The sequence below is a fragment of the Rutilus rutilus genome (genome assembly GCF_951802725.1).
Source record: "Rutilus rutilus genome assembly, chromosome: 1".
In the NCBI taxonomy this organism is placed as follows: domain Eukaryota; kingdom Metazoa; phylum Chordata; class Actinopteri; order Cypriniformes; family Leuciscidae; genus Rutilus; species Rutilus rutilus.
The window spans coordinates 55,165,727-55,189,010 of NC_140209.1; the positions used below are offsets into that span (position 1 = coordinate 55,165,727).

At 38.0% G+C, this 23,284-nt stretch overlaps 2 protein-coding genes across 2 annotated transcripts; both read right to left on the reverse strand.

Moving 5' to 3' along the window:
• Nucleotides 1-1,100: 1,100 nt before the first annotated feature.
• On the reverse strand, nucleotides 1,101-7,659 carry LOC311303600 (E3 ubiquitin-protein ligase TRIM39-like). The gene is made up of 6 exons (XM_084430154.1): nucleotides 6,982-7,659; nucleotides 3,652-3,747; nucleotides 3,312-3,542; nucleotides 3,202-3,224; nucleotides 2,996-3,114; nucleotides 1,101-2,157 (listed from the first exon to the last, which is right to left on the reverse strand). Exons 1-6 carry the CDS (start codon nucleotides 7,513-7,515, stop codon nucleotides 1,598-1,600), a joined length of 1,563 nt encoding a protein of 520 aa, XP_084286280.1. The 5' UTR covers nucleotides 7,516-7,659; the 3' UTR covers nucleotides 1,101-1,597.
• Nucleotides 7,660-10,750: 3,091 nt separating this feature from the next.
• On the reverse strand, nucleotides 10,751-19,773 carry gipc1 (GIPC PDZ domain containing family, member 1). Its single transcript, XM_084386029.1, has 7 exons — nucleotides 19,594-19,773; nucleotides 17,923-18,369; nucleotides 16,670-16,855; nucleotides 14,996-15,176; nucleotides 14,799-14,905; nucleotides 11,651-11,732; nucleotides 10,751-11,569 (listed from the first exon to the last, which is right to left on the reverse strand). The coding sequence occupies exons 2-7, from the start codon at nucleotides 18,220-18,222 to the stop codon at nucleotides 11,418-11,420; spliced, it is 1,008 nt and encodes a 335-aa protein (XP_084242155.1). The 5' UTR covers nucleotides 18,223-18,369; nucleotides 19,594-19,773; the 3' UTR covers nucleotides 10,751-11,417.
• Nucleotides 19,774-23,284: the final 3,511 nt, after the last annotated feature.

Here is a 23,284-nt window from a genome sequence, read left to right on the forward strand (position 1 = left end):
AAGGAATGGTAAAGAGTTCTGGCCATTGAATAAATGCTATTGAGAGATCTGAGTCTTTCTTTAATGCTGCAACATACAAGGGTGGAAGCCTAAACTGGGACACCAGCATGAGTCCACAGTGGTAGAAAATCTCAAAGTTATTGTATAGTCTCAGTGAGTAATGACCTAATAGAGGATAATACACTCTTAAAAATGTAGGTACCAAAAATGGGGTTTTCTAAGAACCATTCTCGGTTCTCCGAAGAATGTTACAGGTCTTAAAAGAATCATGTTTTTCTTAGTGTGAATAACATTTTACAAATCTCATTTTACACTCTCTTTCGTCTCTGTTCAGAGCGTGGTGTTTGGATCCTGGCACTTCGGTCTAGTTTGCTTTGGGTTCTGTGTCGGGGTTCGGACATTCATAAATGTCCGTGTTTTCTGTTGTGAGTACGCGGTTTCGAGATCGCTTGGACCGCTTGTGTTCGGCTTAGCACGTGGTTCACGTTTCTTTCGGCTGAGTTGTTTCTTCTTGTCTTGGGCTGTGTGGACACTCATTCGGTGAGGGCTCTCTGGCTGCGTGTTCGTGTCAAGTTTTGTTTGAGCACATGGCTTGTGATGGTGTTTGCTGACCATGTGCTCTTGTTTTTGTCATGTTTGTTGTGAGCACATGGCTTGTCATGTATGTTTTCTTGTGCCATGCGCTCTCCTGTCTATTGTCTAACCCTGCCCTTCTTGTTATTTGATTATTGGTTAATTTGCCCCACCTGTCCTTCCTCGTTTCCTGCTTTATTTGCTCTCCTACTTATTCTCCTTGTGTTTGCAGTCCTGTGCCAGTTTGTCATCGTATATATATATACCCATAGTGTCTAGTCCTGCTGCCGTTTTTTGTTTTTAAATTACAAATAAAAAGCCTATTTTCTGCATCAAGTCCTCATCTCATCCCTTCACCCAACCTTGACACCTTTTGCGCAATGGAAAGATTCCATTGATGTTAAAGATTCTACATGGAACCATCAATTCCAATAAAGAATATTTGTTTTTATGAGTGTAGTTAAGAGATTATTTTACATTGGAAAATTAGTCTCAGCAGGTATTTACTGGACAGCTCTGACGCAGAAGAAAATTACATCTGTTCTGTTTCTTTATTTATATAGCACTGTGTAAATACAACTTAGGTTGACCAAAGTGCTTTACAAAGTAGACACAAAAGATAATACATCAAAATAGTAAAAATAAAAATTTAAAGCAAGTAGCACAATCATAAGATACAAACCATTTTTAAAATGCCAAAGAGAGTAGGTAAGTTTTTAACTTGGACTTAAAGTGGAAACTTACTTCACAGATTGGGACAGGCCACAGCAAACGCACAATCACCCTTGTGTTTAGATCTAGTTCTGGGCACTGTTAAGAGAGCAAGATCACTGGATCTAAGTGATCTGGTGAGAACATGACTTACGAGGATGTCTGCAAGAATAAGATGGAGCGAGGTTATTGGTGGAGATGAATACCAAAACCAAAAGTTCGAACTCGATTCTATACCTTATAGCCAATGCAACGAGGCAAGAATGGGAGTAATATGTTGATATTTGAACACAGCAACGTAGCTGTTGAACGGTCACCAGGAGGCACTGTTCCAAACTGCCACTCTCACAGGACAGATCTTAAGTGGCCCTGGATTGTTCCCATTTATATTTGCCCCCGGACAAAAAAAAGGGAACATCCTCTCAGTAAAGTGGTCATTAAATGTGTAGATGGGTGTGACATCCACTGGGTCAAAGAAGCTGACCTCTCCAGCACCATAGTCGATCTTCACGCGAACCCTCTCCAGGTGTCCCTTCAGCATGAGTGGTGTGTGCGGGGTGGTCATGGCCGTGTACTTCCCATCAGAGAGAGCGATGGTCCAGAATCCTCCTTCTGGACAGCCAGAGATTTTGCCTTTCCTGGCAATGGATTCTTTAACCACACCAATAACCCAGTCATTATTTTGGCCCACGTCCACCTCCCAGGAATGGCATCCGGAGGTGAAACCCTTGGAGCCCAGTACAAAAACAAAGTGGTCGAAGCGCTCAGGGTTATCAGGCAGCTGTTTCATCACTCCCGTGTTGGACACACTTGTTAGATTCTTGCTAAGAGACAAACAGGGGTAGGCTGTGTTGGGGTCCAACGTCACTGGAGCTAAGTGGTGGAGAAAGTGGGAAGACATTATAACAAATTTATATTTAAAAAAATAGTTGAATTTAAATGTCATTCAAGCATGTAACTTTTCAGTGTGAAATACTTTCTGCAACTAGCAATTTGTAGTTTTTGTGCCATTTGTTTGGACATCCTCACAGCTCAACCAATGGCATGAATTTTGGGGCGGGATATCTGGTTGTTTGACCAATGGCAGATGGGTGCAATGTTCTGGAAACCTTTTTAATTATACATTTTTGCAATTCCATTTCCAGTGTAATTACACACTTCAGCTTTAAGGATGTAGAAATAAAATGGAATGAAATTCTTTGAAATTCTGCTGTAAGTGTAGATATTAATAAATATAATTGAATAGATAATACATTTAATTTCTATGTATTATACATATTTCCAGAAAAGACGATATTAATAGTCAGCTTTGGCAATGACACCTATAGAAATGTTTTATATATTTATATTTAATTCTATAAATATTGAAATGTTAACATACTGTAATATACAAATATATTTATAATTTTGTTTTATTTTTTTATTTCGTTTTATGTACCATATTTTCCCAGAATGCTCTAATTTAGCTCAAAGTGGATCCAACAACATGAAGCAGACTTACAAGATGGAAAACATTTTTTCTCCCTTCATTTGTTGAACAAACCAACTTTGAACTTTGAATTTCTTTGAACTGCTGTAATTTCCTCTTCCTGTCCTTGCTTTTCAACCTGAGAAACGTTCAGATTCCGACTCGTGAATTGAAAGGAAACCCGTTCTGAAACCCTGAATGTTTGCACAAGCTCATCCAGCTCTATAATAACCGAGCACTCACTGAATTCCACCAGACTCTGCATTTTTTCCCACACTCCGAACTTCAGGGAGGTCATGTGCTCCGCAACATCGATTAGAGATTTGGGGATGGTTTCTGGTTCGTGAAGTGTTATCTGAGCTCTGTAATGACATTAAGTCAGATTAGTTGTGATGGATTTTATGCAAACAAAACGATCAAATACTTTCAAATGTGCAGTGTATGATTACCTCATTTTGACATTCTTGTAGTTCTGTGGGGAAAATGTAAATCAGTTACTTGTGCTAATATTTGTACAAAATTGACAAGATTAGTTAACATTCCAAACACAGCAGATTACCTGTAAAAAGAGGCTGTCATCTCCAGCAATCTCATTTTCAATGGCCATGACAGCCTGTGAAAAGGTGAGTATATCACGAGTGATTAAGTCAGTTTTTTTCTTCATCGTCTGCTTCTTTGTCTCTGCTTCTTCTGCCAGAACAGCAATCCTTGCAGCTTCCTCCTTCAAAAGAAATTTTTGAAGCTCTGCAAACTCCTCGTGAATTTGTTTCTCTGTCTGTTCCCTTTGGTTCTGTGTGAACCCAACATAAAAAAAGGTAATGCACTGAGTAATGGAGGTCTCTGTTGATGGTTAGTGTATCATATGATGTTTGTAAGTCTGGAACTTTCTCAGTTGATACCTTGATGTGGACTGTTATGTCATCGCATTCTTGTTTGGCCTCATAGAGGAGTCTAAGACTTTTCTTAAGTGGGATGACAATCTGCCTCATTTCCTCCTGGAGAAAGAAAAATGTACATCTCACTCGACTTTAAAACAACTCTATGGCCCTGTTTACACTTGGTATTAAGACGCGTTTTGGTCGATCGGTTCACAAGTAGACGAGGGAAACACACTCTTGTTTACACCTGGTGTTTAAATCTGTATCTTTTGTAAAGGTATGGTTTTTACAGATCTTATGAATATGAACACGACAGGAGACGACGGAAAAACACACGGAGAGCAGCAGCAGCTTTCGTTTCTTCCCTGATAGCTGCAAGACAATGCCGAACGCGGTGTGTGTGCGTTAGATATCAGGAATGGTGAGAGAACGTTGTGCTTGGTACGTTTTTCGTCTTCAAACCAAACAGTCTTCAGCCGACAAAGTTTAAATCCAGTCCGGCTAGCCGCTTCCCATAATGTTTACGCATCAGGTCAGTAGGCGGAGAGAAGGCAGTGTTTTGTGGCTGTTTGAATGTATTCGACCACATGAGCGTTTACACTACAAAAGCAATCTGGTCGAATGCGGTTTCAACTACCTTTGGAAGTGGCCAAAAGAAACGTTTTAGACCCCGTTTACACTTGTATTTAGCGTCGTCCACTTGTGATCTGATCGACCAAAACACATTCTAATACCAGGTGTAAACAGAGCCTAGGACAGTTCGTAAATATATATATATTTTTTAACAAGTTGCACCACAAAAGCACTTTCTGATTAAGTATAAAAAATAAAAATAAAAAGTATATTCAACTGTATTGACCTACATTTTTTAAATTCCAAGCTATTATCAAGTTTTCTATGGTCGTGGAAAATGACTCATATTTACTGCATTCCACAATATTTTAAATTAAGCAAGATAATCTGTATCCTACCATTGACATTAAAAAAATAATCACATTACTTTCAATTAAGCACATTTCCCCCCAAATTCTCATTACCACAATGTGAAAACTATATTATTATTTAACATATGATATTAGTTAAATTGCATTGTTACATCCTGATAAGTATTAATTGTGCTTACTTTAATTTGTGCCAAAAAATAATGAGAATTGAGAATAAAGACAATTATGTAAGTAAAATAATGCCAAATGTTTTTGAAACAAAAAAGCTTGTTGAATTGCACTACTTGGAAAAAAATATGCATTGTTATTATTAGAAATTCAATAATCCATAACCACCATTCCGATTTCACGTCCAAAATATTCATTCTGTTATATTATTCGACAGACAATTTTTTCGCTTTACAAATTCACTTCCACAAATTCTTTTCACATCCGGGAACTGCAGGAAAAGCAATAGATTGCCGATCTCCATCTGCTGTTAGTCGACCTCACCAGCAGGGGGTGCAAGTGCGTGTTCACGAAGACCAGCAACGGGTGAGAGAGTCGTTCATTTAATTCACAAAAACTGATTTACAGAAATGGAGTGTATGTGTGATGATTATCAGTGCCACTATGCGGAAAAGCTGATAAAGACAAAAGCTGCGATTATGTTTAATTCAATGTCTTCACGGTTACTTTTGTACATGTAAGCAGCTTTCTCTACCATGAATGAGATTATGATGTTATTCCTCGATGCTGGTGTACAGATCAAACGTTAAACCTGAGGTAGACATATATTTCTCTCGGTTGTTTAGTTTCCATAACTCTACATCTCACTTGCTGTGCTGCAATAGGCTACTAGGGTTTCCCTCAATACATCAAACTCCAGGATTCCCCTGCGGTTGTGACATAAAATGCTTAACATAGCTTGATGGACTAATACAGTGATATAAAAGACCAAACTCGCACCTTATTGGGAATGTAAGCGGTACTATATAGGCTACAGGCAAACAGATGGACTTAGAATACGAACGTAACGCGCAAAGTTTGACGCTAAGCGTTTCCCAGTAAAATACTGGCATAAAGTTGGCTTGACATTGGATGTTCGATATTTTGCAAATTTAGGGACTGTCTCTAAATTGTACATACGACATTGGTACACGTGTTTCTAACTTCAATAATATTTGAAGAGAATAACTTACAGTCATAAAACCAACTGTAAAGTGTTCATGTAGGTGTCAGGCATGATGCAGATTCTTGATATTTAAAGGAGCTGTATGTAAGAAATGTATTTCAATTAATCATAAAATGGCCCTGATATGTCACTAGACATTAAGAAATCATGTTCATTTCAAATACTTATATCACTGACAACAGTAGTCCGGTCAGGATATTGTCATTTAAAAAGTGAAGTTGCAGCCCTCAACTGATGTTGATGATGTCATCTTGTGTTTTGGCCTGAAGCCCCACCCTCCACCTATCTACCAATCACGAAGTCAGTAGTGTTTCGGCATCCGGGTTGCCAGCTCAGCTCTAGTTACCACAGCTGCAGCTACAAACGTTCCAGCTGGATCCTGCAGCCTATCTGGCAACCTCGAGTCAGGGGGGAGGGGGAGGGGATACACCGCTCTACAGTAATTTGAAAGTGATTGCAGTACCAGTTTTGGCCACAATCTTACATACGGCTCCTTTAATCAAATAAACTGTCAATTAATGTATATAAAACATATAATATATAATGACTCTCGCTACTTTTTTTTCTTTATTTATGTTTCTCTCTGTACTTGTTGCTTTGGTCTTCGTCAACACGCACTTGCACCCCCTGCTGATGAGCCGACTAACAGCAGATGGAGATTATGCATAGGTACTCTACTGCTATTCCTGCGGTTCCCGTGTGAAATGTTGAATTTGAACCTGAATTTTAATTTGTGGAAGCGAAATAAAATGGACTGAAAAATGCCTGTCGAATATTATAGGTTGTATGTTTAAACAGAATTAATGATTTGGAAGTGAAATCTGAAAGGTGAATATGGTTTATTGAATTTTTAATAATGAAAATGTGTGTGAAATGTTATGAATTGAAATATTCACAGCTTAAATATACAGCAATGTTGAATTTCGTCCCATAAGAATGCAAGCCCTGAAAATACAATGTATTAAAAATGCAAGCACGGTAAATGCAATGTTTTTTGGGTTTTTTTCAGTTAGTGCAATTCAACAAGATTTTTGTTTCAGAAACATTTGGCATTAATTTTCTTCCATAGACAATTACTGAAAATAAAAAACCTAAAATGAAATAAATAAATAAAACATCTGGATCCATTATGGTAATGAGAATATGGATGGTAAATACAATAGACATAAAGCCTCAATGCAAAAAATAAAACAACTGCTTAAAACTAAGTAATATTCTTGGAAATATGATCACCTTGAGATCGTTTGCTGCCTCTTCCAAAGGACACACACTGTGGCCTTGATGTTTTTTGGACGTTTGACAAACACAGCAGAGAACCTCTTCATCCTCTTGGCAGAACAGTTTGAGTCCCTCCCCGTGAGTGGCACAAAGAGCCTCCGATTTGGACGTCCCGTTGGCGGCATTTGAGCCAGCTCTCGCAGACGCTTGTCCTTTCTGCTCCTGTATGATGGCGTCGCACACGTTCTTCAGCGCCAGGCTCACGGTGGGCTCCGTCAAAGAGCTCTTCCTCCTGCACACTGGACATTCCCTCTTGGCCGCCTTCCTGCTCCAGAACTGACGAAGGCAGATCCGGCAGAAACTGTGGCTGCACTTAAGGACCACGGGATCGGTGAAGATCTCGCAGCAGACCGGACAGGAGAGCTCATCCTCTAAAGGCGACTTCGAGTGAGACGACGAAGCTCTCGGGCGCAGAACTGGGATGTTTTTAAGGGATGGAAGGGTGTTTGCTCTTCCAGGTTGAGAGGAAGCCCTCGGTCTCAAGGGCATGGCTGTCTGGTGTTGCTGGAGTGAAGTCCAGTCGCTTTTGATGCGGAAACCCTGATGAGCTCAAGCTGCACCTGCAGTGTTTGTTGCTAGTCTTTCAGCTAGGTCACAAGACTCCCACAAACACCCACACGTCCCAAGAACGAGACCGCCCTTCGCCAATAATTACCTTTTATAGTGCTGTGACTATCCATAACTTAAATTACCATCACAAAATTCTCAGAAGTCAAGTCTTTGACCACACCTTATCCACTTGAACGCTTTTTTTTTTTTTTTATGGTACTCTAATATGTTTTCTTTGTAGATTACTGGATCAACTGGTGCTTGAGGGGAAAACAAGCTTTGCCATTGATCCGTGAAATGTTTGGTGTAAGCATTATTTGTTTTGGGAACTCAAAGGCAGTGTGAGGGGTTGGAAGAGAGCAAACTCTTTCCGAACGCTGCAGGGACATTTACGCAAAGTTACTTGTGTGGAAAACACAAATTGCCACAGGAGTGCAGGACACTGCAAAAATGTGTTTCTCTCATGGGGGATAGTTCGCCCAAAAATGAAATTTGTCATTATTTACTCACCCTCATGTCGTTCCAAACCCATAAGACTTTCGTTCATCTTCACAACACAAATAAATATCTTTTTGATGAAATCTGAGAGCTTTCTGTCCCTCCATAGACAGCTACGCAACTGACACTCTGACGCTTCAAAATGTACATATATGAACCGAGAGGTTTAGTCCAAATTTTCTGAAGAGACACGATCGCTTTATATGATGAATAGAATGAATTTAGGCTTTTATTCACATTTAAACATTGATCAATTCACTCATCAGGAAGAACCAATGAGGTTCATTCTCGTGTTACGCATCACGTTTGAGCTTCAGCGAGAACCAATGAGGTTCATTCTCGTGTTACACATCACGTTTGAGCTTCAGCAAGAACCAATGAGGTTCATTCTCGTGTTACACATCACGTTTGAGCTTCTGCAAGAACCAATGAGGTTCATTCTCGTGTTACACATCACGTTTGAGCTTCAGCAAGAACCAATGAGGTTCATTCTCGTGTTACACATCACGTTTGAGCTTCAGCAAGAACCAATGAGGTTCATTCTCGCATTCTCACGCATCAAGCAGTTTGTTTATGTTCGCTGATCAATGTGAATAAAAACCTAAATTCAATCTATTCATCATATAAAGCGATTGGATCTCTTCAGAAAATTTGGACTAAACCACTCAATTAATATGGATTCGTTTTACGATCTCTTTTTGAAGCGTCAAAGTGGTAGTTGCATAGCTGTCAATGGAGGGACAGAAAGCTCTCAGATTTCATCAAAAAAGATCTTTATTTGTGTTTCGAAGATGAACGAAAGTCTTACAGGCCGGAACGACATGACGGTGAGTAGTTAATGAATGACAATTTTAATTTTTGAATTAACTATCCCTTAAAGAACACTATATTAAGTAAGTCTTGAATTATATTTTCAGTGCAGGTCACTCATTCCCCTATACAGCCTCATTAGTAATGCAAACGTAAAGAATGGAAATATGCCCTTGGTAGAGGTTGTTTATGTTTAGCCAAGGAGAACGAACCCAATGTTTCAATGAACAACTGTTAGAAACAAAAACACCGCCTGCTTTCCAGAACACAAAAACAAAATCACACAAATTGTTTTCTTTATTTTAATACTGTTGAGAAATCAGTAACAAATAACAATTTGGTGCAATAGCATTTCTGTCAATGGAGAAAAATGTAACACATATAAGACTTATATGATTATTGCCATTTGAATGTAGTCTGAGTACTCCATCAGAACCATTACATCATCAGTGTAAACTATTCATTCTTAAAAACAACATATCTAATTATGTTCAAAAAGCACTGAATGAAAAAAAGTGTCCAAAGTAAATCAACCACAAGAGCGCTGTGTTCAAGCTACACTGATAGCTTTACAGTATGTAAAAAGTAACACCTAAACATGTAACAGTTTTTTTTTTTTTGACATTTTTGTTCTGGTCCTTTAAACATTAACTTATGTCCTCCATAAGAAATGGCGCCTGGCTAAATAATAATAAAGAGGAAGAAATATACAGTTTTGAGTTTTAACCATCACATGATCAGTACTTTACATTTAAAACATGCTCTGAAGTTACAGATGTGGAAATACTACAGTGTTGAACAGCCTGGTTAAGAGTAATAATAATAATAATCTCTGAGTTCAACTAACTTAATAAATCTTCATGTGCTTAGTGTACAATGTCTGTGTTTGGTCATATTTGCAGTGCTATTGTCAGTATCTTGAAAAATGCTACTGTAGTGTAATTTCCGTAAACACATCAACACTATATACACTCAGATCAATGCCATCCACAGCCTCTACCTTCCCATCAGTGCTTTAATATTCACTTTTAATTAGGGCTGGGCGATATACATCAAATATTCACACACAATAATTGTGCTGGCAGTATAACATTAAGCATACCATACAGAGTCGCTGAGTCACAAAAGGTTGGCGTTCGCTTGCAAAACTTGAAGGAAACTAAATAAGCTAGGAGGAAAATTAGATTTTGCGATCACTCGCAACACTTTTGCTTTCTCTTGACAAAGTATTGCGTTCCCCTGAGAAACTTTGCGTTTGCTCGCAAAAGTTAGTATAGTTTAGAAATAGTATAGAACATATTTTTCCATCACAAAAGTTTTGCGCGAAAAAAAAGGAAAGTTTCTCAGGAGAATGCAAGAGAACACAAATGCTTTGAAAGGGAAAACAAAAGCACTGCGAATGAACGCAAAATAATTAAAACATATACATTTTCCTCCCATCAAAACTCAATTCAACATTAAACAATTAATTTGCATTATCAATAAAAAAATTCACTTACAGCCTCATGGCATAAAAATATATGTAGGTAAATATAGTTTATTACTATATACCGGTTATATTTGTGCATAAAGATGAAAATGATTAAATATCAATCTTCAGCATGTTCATAATCGTGAAAAACAGTCCAGACAACATGATTGATTTGTATTTTACTTTATGCTTTTGGCTGCAATGACGGTTGGTTTGATATTAGTCATATCGCCCAGCCCAAATTCTAATCCCTTACTTATTCCTCTATCAATCCTGAAAAGGATAAATACTATTTATAATACCTCATGATACTTAATACTGATTTTACTGAGAGACAAAAAAGAAAAAGATTTCCTTATGTTTGGCAATAGGTGGTAGCCTAGTTGATCACACTACTAACATAAAAATCAATGTTTTATTTCTTTCCCATTTCTCTTTTAAAATAAGAGCTAAGCCACAGAACTGGAAATGTAAAGCACTAGAGGTCATTTAGAAACAGTTCATTGCAACAACTTCTAAGCCACTTGAAATCCTTAATATAAGAGAGGACAAGAGTACATAACAAGACAGCACATGCTTTAGGGAATCATTATAGTGTTGATAAGACAAATGGTCTGTAATACTGCCACGGGACGGGTCAGATCCACACCAGTGCAGACCAGCATTGCCTCGATCTCTGCACCGTGTGGTCTGTGATCCGTGCCATAGCGTGCAATTTATACAGCGTCGGGCAACACAGTGCAAGTGAAAGTCACAGTATGTAACAGAGAAACCTCACAGGGATACGAGACATGGTCCCTGGAGCGAACACTTTGCGCATTCAATGAGTCTCTTTTGCTTGATATCCGACTAAATAAGACATTTCACATAGGTGATTAGGCTCAACCTAGTCAAAATCTTTTTAAAAATGCATTCAACGTAGTGTCTTGATAACATCTGTTAGAGGGCTACATACAAGTGTTTCCAGCATCCCAGCGTATGCTCCCAAAAAGAACAAAAATAAAATCCCCTAGTGTTCCTAAAGGAGCGTTTTCTAGAATTGCCATTTTAGCCGTTTCTAGAATTACACGCGACCGACCTTAGCATCGCCTATGGCACCCCACACATCAAACACAAACTCATCTGGAAATGCGAAATCACCCAGAGTCTCGTCCAAAGCTTCAGCAAACTCATCCGGGTTCTTCTTGTCCTTGCCGAGCTCAACCATCGTGGCAGCTGTGAATGAGTGTGAGAGTTAGTAACGCCACTTAAAGAAAGAAAAACCGGACAAAAACTGGAATACGCAGGGATGCATACCGAGTTCACTGTCTCGAATACCCATGTAGCTCTCCAACAGATCATCCACTTTCTCAATAGCCTTTTCTTCAAATGCTGACGGCTGCAACACAAAATAAATGAGTGAAAATATTACAGATTACCGTTGCAGACATTTCAGTATTAATAAAATATTGATCTTTTTGACAACACTGTGGCATAGCATAACACAGATGAGGTTTTGTCCAGTTTGTAAAAATGTTAAATAGTCTTAAACTACAAACCAATCCATAATGTTTTGCATTAGTGGCTGCAAGCTTTTCTGAATATATGGAGTCACATTATAACTGTAGCATTTCCAGCTCGTTGCAAATGTTCTATTTGAAAAGAAAAATTGTGAAGAAAACGTTTGTAAAAAATAATAATTTGATGACAAGAAACGTCTAATAAAAATGTAAATCTAAAAATGTACCTCACAATTTTTTCAATCTTTGAAAAATGTAATGCATAAATGTCAGTGTGATCTTTTCTAGCCTTGAATTTTAAATTCCCTGATATTTCCTGGTATTTTCTATGAATGTGGGAGCTCAAGATAGGGTTGAACCGATGTGATCATACTGTACATTAAAATACTGATTCTCACAATATTTATTTACATCCATTAAAAACATATTTGTAATGTGCAGTTATATTTCCTCCAATTTGAGTAATGAAAATGTTTTAAAGAGCGAGTAAAGAAAATGTAAGGAATAAAGAGAAGGGAACTAGCAACACAAAGTTTCAGAATGCTTTTTAATTAATATTACAAATAATAACTTAAGGCTTGAATACCTCTGCTCCCAATCAATATGGACATAACTTTTACTGTAACTTCTGATCACACTGCAGTGCAATGGTCTAAAGATTCTTAAAGAAAATGAACAGTTGAATAAAGTCGTTATTTTTGCGCACAAAATGTATTCTCGTCGCTTGATAAACTTAAGGTTGAGCCACTTTGACTACTTTAATGTCTTTACTACCTTTTCTGGGCCAGCAGATGAAATTACATAGAAGCCTGTGGAGGAGTGAGACAGCTCTCAGACTTCATCAAAAATATCTTAATTTGTGTTCCGAAGATGAACAAAAGTCTTACGCCCGTTTCACACATACTCCGTGTGCAGTGCATATGCGGTGCGTGTTGCAGTGCGTATGCAGTGCAGGAGCAGCACGCGCAATAGTGCTTTCACATATGCTGCGTTTGCAGTGCGTAACTGATCTGCTGCTGTAGGCTATACCACAAATACATACTCACTATTTGTATTTCAAATCCAGAAGTTATCAGCAACTTTTAGTTAAAAAAAAAAAAAAAATTCCCAGCATTGTGATTCTCTGTGTACACATACACTGTTTAATAGACATATTCACGTTTAAACACAATTTAAACAACATATTATTAAATGCATTACTTCTATATAATTATATATTAAGTTGCTCAAGCAAGTGGTAAAAATATTTTACCATGTAGGCTACTTATATTAAAATCGCATAGCCTACATTTTAAATTAAAACTTAAAATTGACAAAAACAGCAGACTCATACCTTTGCCTTTCTTTTGCATAATTTAAATCTTTATACAATAAATCTTGCATGTCACAAAGAACTTGTTTTTCCACCTCCACGAATGAGACGAGTGTTGTTCATTATGTTGTCTTGTTGAAGTAAATGGTATTTTCCCTTGATTTACCCCGGTCTTAACGTCTCATCATTGCGATTCTCTTTGTACGCATATACACTCTTTAACAGACGTATGCACGTTTAAACACAATTTAAACAACGTCAGCCTATTATTCAATGCATTACTTCTATTAAGTTGCTCAAGCAAGTGGGCAAATATTTAACCATGTAGCCTACTTATATTAAATCGCAAACATTTTAAATTAAAACTTAAAATTGACAAAAACAGCCGACTCTCATGCCTTATCTTTTTCATTAAAATTTTACAATAAATCTTGCATATCACAAAGAACTTGTTTTTCCACCTCCACGAATGAGACAAGTGTTGTTCATTATGTCACCTTGTTGAGGTAAATTGTAGCTTTCCTTGCTTTACCCCGGTCTTAAAGTGAAAAAAAAAAGTATTTAAATACATTTATGTTGAGATTACTACATTTTATTTAATTAATCGCATTTATGGTGAAATTGCTACATTTTCAGTTCAATCTGTGTTCATTTTGACCACGAAGCATGCGCTGTCACTTTAATTCAGCGCGTGCAGCACAGCAAAAATAGACTCGGTGCGGAAACGATCTCTGCACTGCTGTACACGCACCGCAACTGGAACGGATCGACGGACTGCAACCGCGTGCAGTGTGAAAGCTCTAACCTGTTAACATGGGTACGGAAAAAAATACGCACCGCATACGCACTGCAAACGGAGTATGTGTGAAACGGGCGTTACGGAGTTGGAACAACATGAGGGCGAGTAATTACTGACAGAATTTTCATTTTTGGGTGGACTAACCCTTTAAATCAAGACAAAATGATATGGATAAAAATCAAGTGAGTTTATGATTAAGACATTACAAATATCTGCCAACAGGCTCAGATAAATCATCTTAATTCAAAGGGGAAAACTAGTTTTAATACCCCAATGACAAATATTTGTTTTTGTTTCAAGTGTAAACTCGTATAATTTTGTTCAGTTTCTCAGAAAACAAGACTTCATATCTTAATTTTGCATCTGTAGTCATTGTGTGTTGATTTAAGAACGTTTAGATATTAGTTTTGAAAAACAAGACAAAATTACTTCAAGGCCTTAATTTCTGGTTTTAAAGACGGTTTTTAAAAAGACAGTTTTAAACCCTGTGAAAAAGTCATCTAAATAAGTGCAAACTGTAAAATTGGCATTTCTTCATGAGGTCTAGATCTTATGAAGATTCAATGAGATCTAGGTCTTTCTCTTACTTTAATCAATCAGTACTGCACGTGCACAGCAATAATTTATATTATTGATTGATAACTATATTGTTATGCATTACAATATATTAACCTGCGGAATATATAGTGCAATGTGTACCGTATTGCAAGACAGTTAAGAGGCACCTAGACCTTTCCAAGCGCACAAATGCTAACTCATATTTGCTGACTCAGTTTAGTGACCCGTGAACTGAACTGATCTGAGATCATTATACCCCTGAGCAAGGAATCTCACCAGTTCCTCTACGGTGGCCGGTCCTTTAGATCTCAGGCGCAGGGTTCCTCTGCCCGTTCCTAACTGTGCAGAGCCTGACCTGCTACCTGACCGCTGACTGATCATGTCTAAAAACAAACAAAAAAACAGGTCAAAATCATCATATCAAATTCACTGTGGCCATCAATGTCAGCGACAGTGTGTTCAAAAACTCTTACCAAATGCCTTCATAGGCTCCACCATCTTCAGGACAAAGGTTTTCCCTTTGGGCAGTTCCTTCAGCATCTTGGCAACCTCATAATGGCGACAGCCGATGAGTATCTGTCCGTTGATCGACTCGATCATGTCGCCCACGTTGATGACCTGGATCTGATGAATAATACTGCCTTCTCTTATTCTCTGCAAAGGAAACAGATGATTATCAGATGATTTCAGAAGGTATTATTGCTCATGATGAGGATAAGGTTATTATTAAGAGGTATTTGTTAGGTACAATGTGAAGTTTGAACTTGGCACAATTTTTCAGTTGCACCTCATGCAGTACACGAGATCCAGGGGGCGGAGTTGGATCCAGATATAAGGGGTGGAGATTGGTAGGTTTAGGGGTGGGTTTAGGGATTAAGGGGTGGAGATGGGTAGGTTTAGGGGTGAGTTTAGGGATTAAGGGGTGGAGATGGGTAGGTTTAGGGATCAGGGGGTGGAGATGGGTAGGTTTAGGTATATGTAAGGTGGGAGGAGTTGGATCTGGATCTGACTCCTCCCCCTGGATTTCATGTTCTGCAGTGAGGACCATCTCCAATTTTTAGTACTGATATAGCATCTAACTGATGTGCAATCAACCACAAGTGTGCTTATATCAGCTCATTTACAACAGCATCAAATCTGATTCATCCCATCAGAATTACAGACTTTAAGAATTATAACAACCAGCATTACAAAAACAAAAAAAAACCTGACGGCGTCCGACTAGAGCCAAAAACTAAGCCGAATGACGCTCAAAAACGCCTCGACCATCGGCTTGTTATTGTTATCGGCTTTCAGAATGACCCCCAACATTTTTTACTATTTCAAGAGTGAAAAGCACTTTAGTTTTAGACATCAAAAACATGAACTTGTGGTGCTCTTTGGTCATTTTTGACTGAAATTTTTTACATTTGTGTTTTTTTTATTCATTGGAATGGTTCGAAAAGTTTTGGCACTTGCTATGTGAACACAAAAAATCATGGACATGATTTGAACAGGTTAAACGGTCCTGAAAAAAATTGTCACACTTTTGTGTTCCTCGCAGTCAAAAATGACCGCACTGGAAATGAATGGGACACGAATTTCATCTTGTGGAAACGTTTGGTACTGCGGCCAAACAAAATCTTCCTGAAAGCTCACTTTGAGATATCAGGCTCAGGTTTTGAACACAACTTGCTTAGATTTATGGCTTTGATTTTCTCACAGTTTTAGAGTAAAACATGTTTTTGAAAATCTATATTTCTTATAAAAAATGTAAATAGTATTTTAGCAAATTTTTTATAACAATAAACGTAAAGTTCACTTTTTAAAATTTTTAACACTTTAGCAATAATCTGCCAAGTGTCGTCTTTGAAAAGAGACTTAAGTCTGTGCTCTAAAGCATTCAAGATTTATCACAGTTTAAGTTGGAAATTAAAATTTCAGGTCTGTGCCCAAAAAGTGAATAAATGAATTATAAATACAGCGTAAATATAATTAAGTACCATAAAATCCCCTAAAAATACAAAAACAATGTAATAAAAAAAACATTATTGAACTAAAATATAGTACATTTATTTCATTGAAATAAAAAAAATATACATTTCGGTCATATTTGACCGACACACAAAGAGCACCAGAGGGTTGAAAGCCCAGATAATTTCTCTCACCTTAATGAAAGCATAGCCAGCTCCATTATCAGTGATGGTGAGCCCCAGTGCATCCTCTCCTTTAAACACCTCCACTTCTTTCCTCTGACCCTTCACGTGAGCGAATATAAAGTCCTCCAGCCCGATCTGGCCACCCAAAAGTTTGTCCATATCCACTTTGTGAGTATTCAGTGTGCAAAACATCACCTGAGAAAGGATGTAGGCATTTAGTCTAGGGATTGGCATTTCAAGCAAAAATAATATTCGATGATCGCTGGGAATTATTCGATTATTATATGAAAAAAAAAAAACAAAAAAAACAACGCACCCCTCCCCCACACGCTCACCGGCAAGACAGTGTTCGTTCAAATCCCGCTCCACCTTAAATTTCTCTGTACTTTACTATACGTGTTGTAGCCATTAAAACGTATTTTGTTTCATATTTATGTTTAAATAATATAATGTTATTTTTTTATTTCATCTATGTTGATTATATGAAAAGTGAACAGCATGAGTAAGGATCATAAGATGCGCAATATATCGGGAGACATATGGAGTGGATCAAACATGATTTTGACCACTTCATTAAGTTTTGTTTTGTAGAAAGCCTTTCTTTAAATAAATTTTATTTTGTATTGAATCTTAATTTTAATCAACCAGTTGCCTGGATTTAATAAATGAGAAGCAAATATAGCAGACAATATAATCAGGACATGGAGGCGCCGGCGCGATCACTTGCTCGTGAACTGGAGCTCGTCTCATAAATGAACCGAAACTCAGCGTATAGGCTACTTACCTCACGAGAAATATATCTATAGAAAGCTTGAAATGTCTACTTTATAAACAAAACAATTCAAAACAAAAAGAAACAGACTACTCTCTGCTTATGTAATCCGTATGAAATGTGCATTTCTCTCTATAGGCGCGTTCAATATACTGTGAAGATGGCGAGTCAGCATTATCAACTTCATCTTTGCAGCCAAGTCCGATACTGACACAGAAAACACAAGTTTATTAATAAACAATTAAAATGTCTCCTTGCTATATTTGACACATTCATAATCAATACTTTTGCCGGTTCTTTGTGACAGCTTTTAGGTGCGTTATTGACATCACCACCCTCTGGTTACATTAAAGCGTCACCACCGCATCAGCAACGAAAAACATGGGGATTTTTTTAAGACCATAATCGCACAACCTATTCGATATTCTATAATTAAATCAACTAATTGAATACACAAAAATCGTTACTCATCCCTAATTTAGCCCCTCACCTCTGTTGGAAGAATCCCAAAGGCCTCTCCTATCTTGGCGTAAAGCTCACGCACATTGCTGAAGCCCTCAATGCGTCCCGTGGGGCTGCCGTGAGCCAGCTGGGTGTGGAAGATCAGGCGGGGTCGCAGGCCGGTGGGTGGAGGTGGTAAACCCTCATGGGCAGCTCCTTCACCCAGGCCGACCCTGCCACCATCCAGGCCATCCAACCCCGGGACGTTCAGTCCAGCCCGGATCGGCTCGGCCTCCTCGTTCTCCACCAGCGGAGACGCCTTCTTTCTGCGGCCCAATCCAAGTGGCATTGTGGGTGCTGCTGTCTTGGTTTATTGCACAGGCACAATGTTTTAACACAAAGGGGTCTGTGAACCACCTTTAATGCCGTTCTTTATGTGCCCAACTCAAAGGAGAAAGTCTCATGAGCTCAACCCATTCAAAGGAAATCTCCAGACCTGCGATACAAAGAGAGACAAATGGAAATGGAGAAAAGATATTGTAGTATCAAAATGATTGAAATATCACAAATACAAGTACATATCGTGATATGCGTATCGCAACGGCTTGCGATGACTGAATGATTATAACAGGCTACGTCAAAAACATGTTTTAATAAAAATAGACTGGGCACGCGTCAGATTTGTGTTTATGTAATGCTAAAACACTGCTGTAGTAGTGATGCTTTATTTTCCCAGAAATCATTTCAGTCTTTAAATATACATTTAAATAAACTTTTAATAGATTTTAAGAACTTGAAGCATTATCGTATCACGTATCGATTTATTTAACAATTTATCGCATTTTTCTTAAATATTGTGCAGCCCTAATTTGTAGCAAATGTAATATACAAGCAAAGAAAAATATAAAACATAATTTAAACCTTTGACCAGAAAAAGATTTTATTATTATTATTTGTTGAACAAATGTCAATGTAATTTCTATGACTTTTCTAGCCTTTAATTTAGAATTCCTACATCGAGACTGATTCACACAATACCCATTTACATACATTAAAAACGTACAGTCTGGTGCAAAAGTCTTAGGAATGTTAGTATTTTATTTTTTACTTGATTTTAAGCATAATAATAAATGTAAATTCTATAGCTTCTAAATTCCCTGATATTTCCTGGTATTTTCTATGACTGTGGGAACTCAAGGTTGCACCGATACACATCAAGACTGATTCTCACAATATTTATATCCATTAAATACATAATTGTTTTCATGTGCATTCATATTTCAAACAATTTAAGACAAGTAATGGAAAAGTCATAGAAAATGTTTCTCCAAGACGATATGGACGTTTCTATGAGATCTAGGTCGTCTTTCTCAAACAGTAATCTCAACAACAACAAAAAATTACATTTAAAGCAAATTTGATTTCAAATTATGAAAATTTAATTTGGGAGGAAATCATACATCTATACTAAACTGGTTTCATTCAACTAAAATAAAGAATGGTTCTGCATTGTTTACTTGAACCGCTATCTGACTAACTAAAAGGATGAACTAAACTCAACTAATTAAACCGACCACTGAAAAAATCACTTTCATGCGTTTAGGTTTCAGGATTCAGGATTAATGCAGTCTGACATGTTTCTATTCATAGTCTGAAGCTAAAGCAGCTAACAGTAATGTGAGTTAGCATGTTAGCATCCTCTAGACATAACGGCACTTACCAAACTAACTCTGACAGTGAGGCAACCATGAACCGCTGGAACGTCGGGCTTATAATGTGTTCATTACAAAAGCTGATTGTTGAGAAGGGTTAAAGCGGGTGTTTAGGGAGTATGCTCTGGTATGTGAGAGGAGGGCGGATATCACATCACTCAACAGAACCAGCAGTTCTTCCTCTGTGTTGAGACCGTTACAGCAAGCGCAGCTCAAACACATGCGCGCTGCTGCCACCTACAGGCGAGATGCGGTCAGGACATCAGTCAGCGCTGCAGGGGCCGTGCTTTTATTATGCATTTATTTTTAGAAATAAAAACGCCTACAAGTTTTCTGCACTGATAAAAAAAAAAAAAAAAAAAATTCAGCTATTTTAATAAACTAAGCTATATCTGACCACTAGTGTCCCCAAAGTACATCAAGTGAAGCCCTGCAGGCTCATAGAACTACAGATTGAGAAGTGGATAAAACTGCAGATCAAGGTGTTATTGTACAAGTACAAATCAGATTCCTGTTGTAATACTATTCATTTTTATTTTTAATGTCACCAGGAAATCAAACTGGACCATCCTTATTTTAATGCAATATTGTAGTATTTATTATAGGCCTAAATAACTTATCCGTGCACATCATTATTTATTTATTTTAATTCTGTTTCCAAGTATAGGGTGAATCTATTCTACCTACACAATTAACGTTTTAAACAAATGCACAAGGTCTTTTGTATCTCCAACTATGGATTTTGAAGGACATTTTTTGTTGTTGTATACACACACATATTATATGTGAGGAAAATAAGTATTTGACCACCCTGCTATTTTGCAAGTTCTCCCACTTGGAAATCATGGAAGGGTCTGAAATTGTCATCGTAGGTGCATGTCCACTGTGAGAGACATAATCAAAAAAAAAAAAATCCAAAAAATCACAATATATGATTTTTTAACTATTTATTTGTATGATACAGCTGCAAATAAGTATTTGAACACCTGTCTATCAGCTAGAATTCTGACCCTCAAAGACCTGTTAGTCTGCCTTTAAAATGTCCACCTCCACTCCATTTATTATCCTAAATTAGATGCACCTGTTTGAGGTCGTTATAAAGACACCTGTCCACCCCATACAATCAGTAAGAATCCAACTACTAACATGGCCAAGACCAAAGAGCTGTCCAAAGACACTAGAGACAAAATTGTACACCTCCACAAGGCTGGAAAGGGCTATGGGGAAATTGCCAAGCAGCTTGGTGAAAAAAGGTCCACTGTTGGAGAAATCATTAGAAAATGGAAGAAGCTAAACATGACTGTCAATCTCCCTCGGACTGGGGCTCCATGCAAGATCTCACCTCGTGGGGTCTCAATGATCCTAAGAAAGGTGAGAAATCAGCCCAGAACTACACGGGAGGAGCTGGTCAATGACCTGAAAAGAGCTGGGACCACCGTTTCCAAGGTTACTGTTGGTAATACACTAAGACGTCATGGTTTGAAATCATGCATGGCACGGAAGGTTCCCCTGCTTAAACCAGCACATGTCAAGGCCCGTCTTAAGTTTGCCAATGACCATTTGGATGATCCAGAGGAGTCATGGGAGAAAGTCATGTGGTCAGATGAGACCAAAATAGAACTTTTTGGTCATAATTCCACTAAATGTGTTTGGAGGAAGAGGAATGATGAGTACCATCCCAAGAACACCATCCCTACTGTGAAGCATAGGGGTGGTAGCATCATGCTTTGGGGGTGTTTTTCTGCACATGGGACAGGGCGACTGCACTGTATTAAGGAGAGGATGACCGGGGCCATGTATTGCGAGATTTTGGGGAACAACCTCCTTCCCTCAGTTAGAGCATTGAAGATGGGTCGAGGCTGGGTCTTCCAACATGACAATGACCCGAAGCACACAGCCAGGATAACCAAGGAGTGGCTCTGTAAGAAGCATATCAAGGTTCTGGCGTGGCCTAGCCAGTCTCCAGACCTAAACCCAATAGAGAATCTTTGGAGGGAGCTCAAACTCCGTGTTTCTCAGCGACAGCCCAGAAACCTGACTGATCTAGAGAAGATCTGTGTGGAGGAGTGGGCCAAAATCCCTCCTGCAGTGTGTGCAAACCTGGTGAAAAACTACAGGAAACGTTTGACCTCTGTAATTGCAAACAAAGGCTACTGTACCAAATATTAACATTGATTTTCTCAGGTGTTCAAATACTTATTTGCAGCTGTATCATACAAATAAATAGTTAAAAAAAATCATACATTGTGATTTCTGGATTTTTTTTTTTTTAGATTATGTCTCTCACAGTGTACATGCACCTACGATGACAATTTCAGACCCCTCCATGATTTCTAAGTGGGAGAACTTGCAAAATAGCAGGGTGTTCAAATACTTATTTTCCTCACTGTATATACAGAGATTAAAAAAATGATAAGAATCTATTTTTATTCTACAGCCGTTTTCAGGTAAATTGGGACACACATTTTCATCTAGTTTGTGCTTTGTCAACAAAAAAGCAAAACACTTCAAAGACTTAAGACTTAGTTGTCACAGATATTCAATTGTTTTTATCTTAGTTTCGTTTTCATGGACTTTTAGTTTGTATATCTTTAGTTTCCTTTGACTTTCCTTTAGTTACCATGGTTACTGATATTATTAGTTCTTTTTTAATTCAGCTGTGTATCATTAATTAACCTTGTTTGTACTTGATTATTACATTTATATTGCGTTTTTAATTAGAAACTAAGCATAAATATTGATAATGCTTTAATTTAGATATTTGATTATTCTCTGTACTATCCCATATTTTCAATTATTCGTTCATTAAGGACCCGATGTCGGTTACGTAGATCTTACGAACACAAACCTGTCATTTCTGATCCTAGTCAGTTTTCTCACAATGCTGCAACTTGCGAAGTCAGTGATAGTCAGAAATCAAAAGGTCCCACATGATGTGCCACATGCTCCTTTCAATGGCCCTTTGGTTTGACCTATCCTGAATGTAGATTTCCGGAAACACCAGCCTCCACTTTTAAAGGCACTGACACAGCACTGCATGGGGGTCTTCTCAAAATTTCCCGAAGACTATTTTGCCAGTTTTCCTTAAAGGAACACACTGACTTTTGGGGATTTTTGCTTATTCACCATATACCCCAGAGTTAGATAAGTCCATACATACCCTTTTCATCTCCGTGCGTGCCGTAACTCTGTCTGACGCACACCCACCGCTAGCCTAGCTTAGCACAAAGACTGGAGGTAAATGGCTCCAGCTAGCATACTGCTCCAAATAAATGACAAAATAACACCAACATTTTCCTATTTACATGTTGTGATTTGTATAGTCACAGCGTGTACAAATAACAAGGCCACATGAGACACAACCATCTTCTAACCGTATACATACTGGGAACTATATTCTTAGAAGGCAAAGCACTGCTACTTGGGCGGAGTGATTACTACTAGTAATAGTAGAACTACTAGTAATTTTAAATAACCTATGTCTACTACTAGACATAGTATCAGTATTTAAAGATGAGTGGCCAGCCTAAGGCACACCTTTGCAATAATCATGCTGTCTAATCAGCATCTTGATATGCCACACCTGTGAGGCGGATGGATTATCTCAGCAAAGGAGAAGTGCTCACTAACACAGATTTAGACAGATTTGTGAACAATATGTGAGAGAAATAGGCCTTTTATGTACATAGAAAAAGTCTT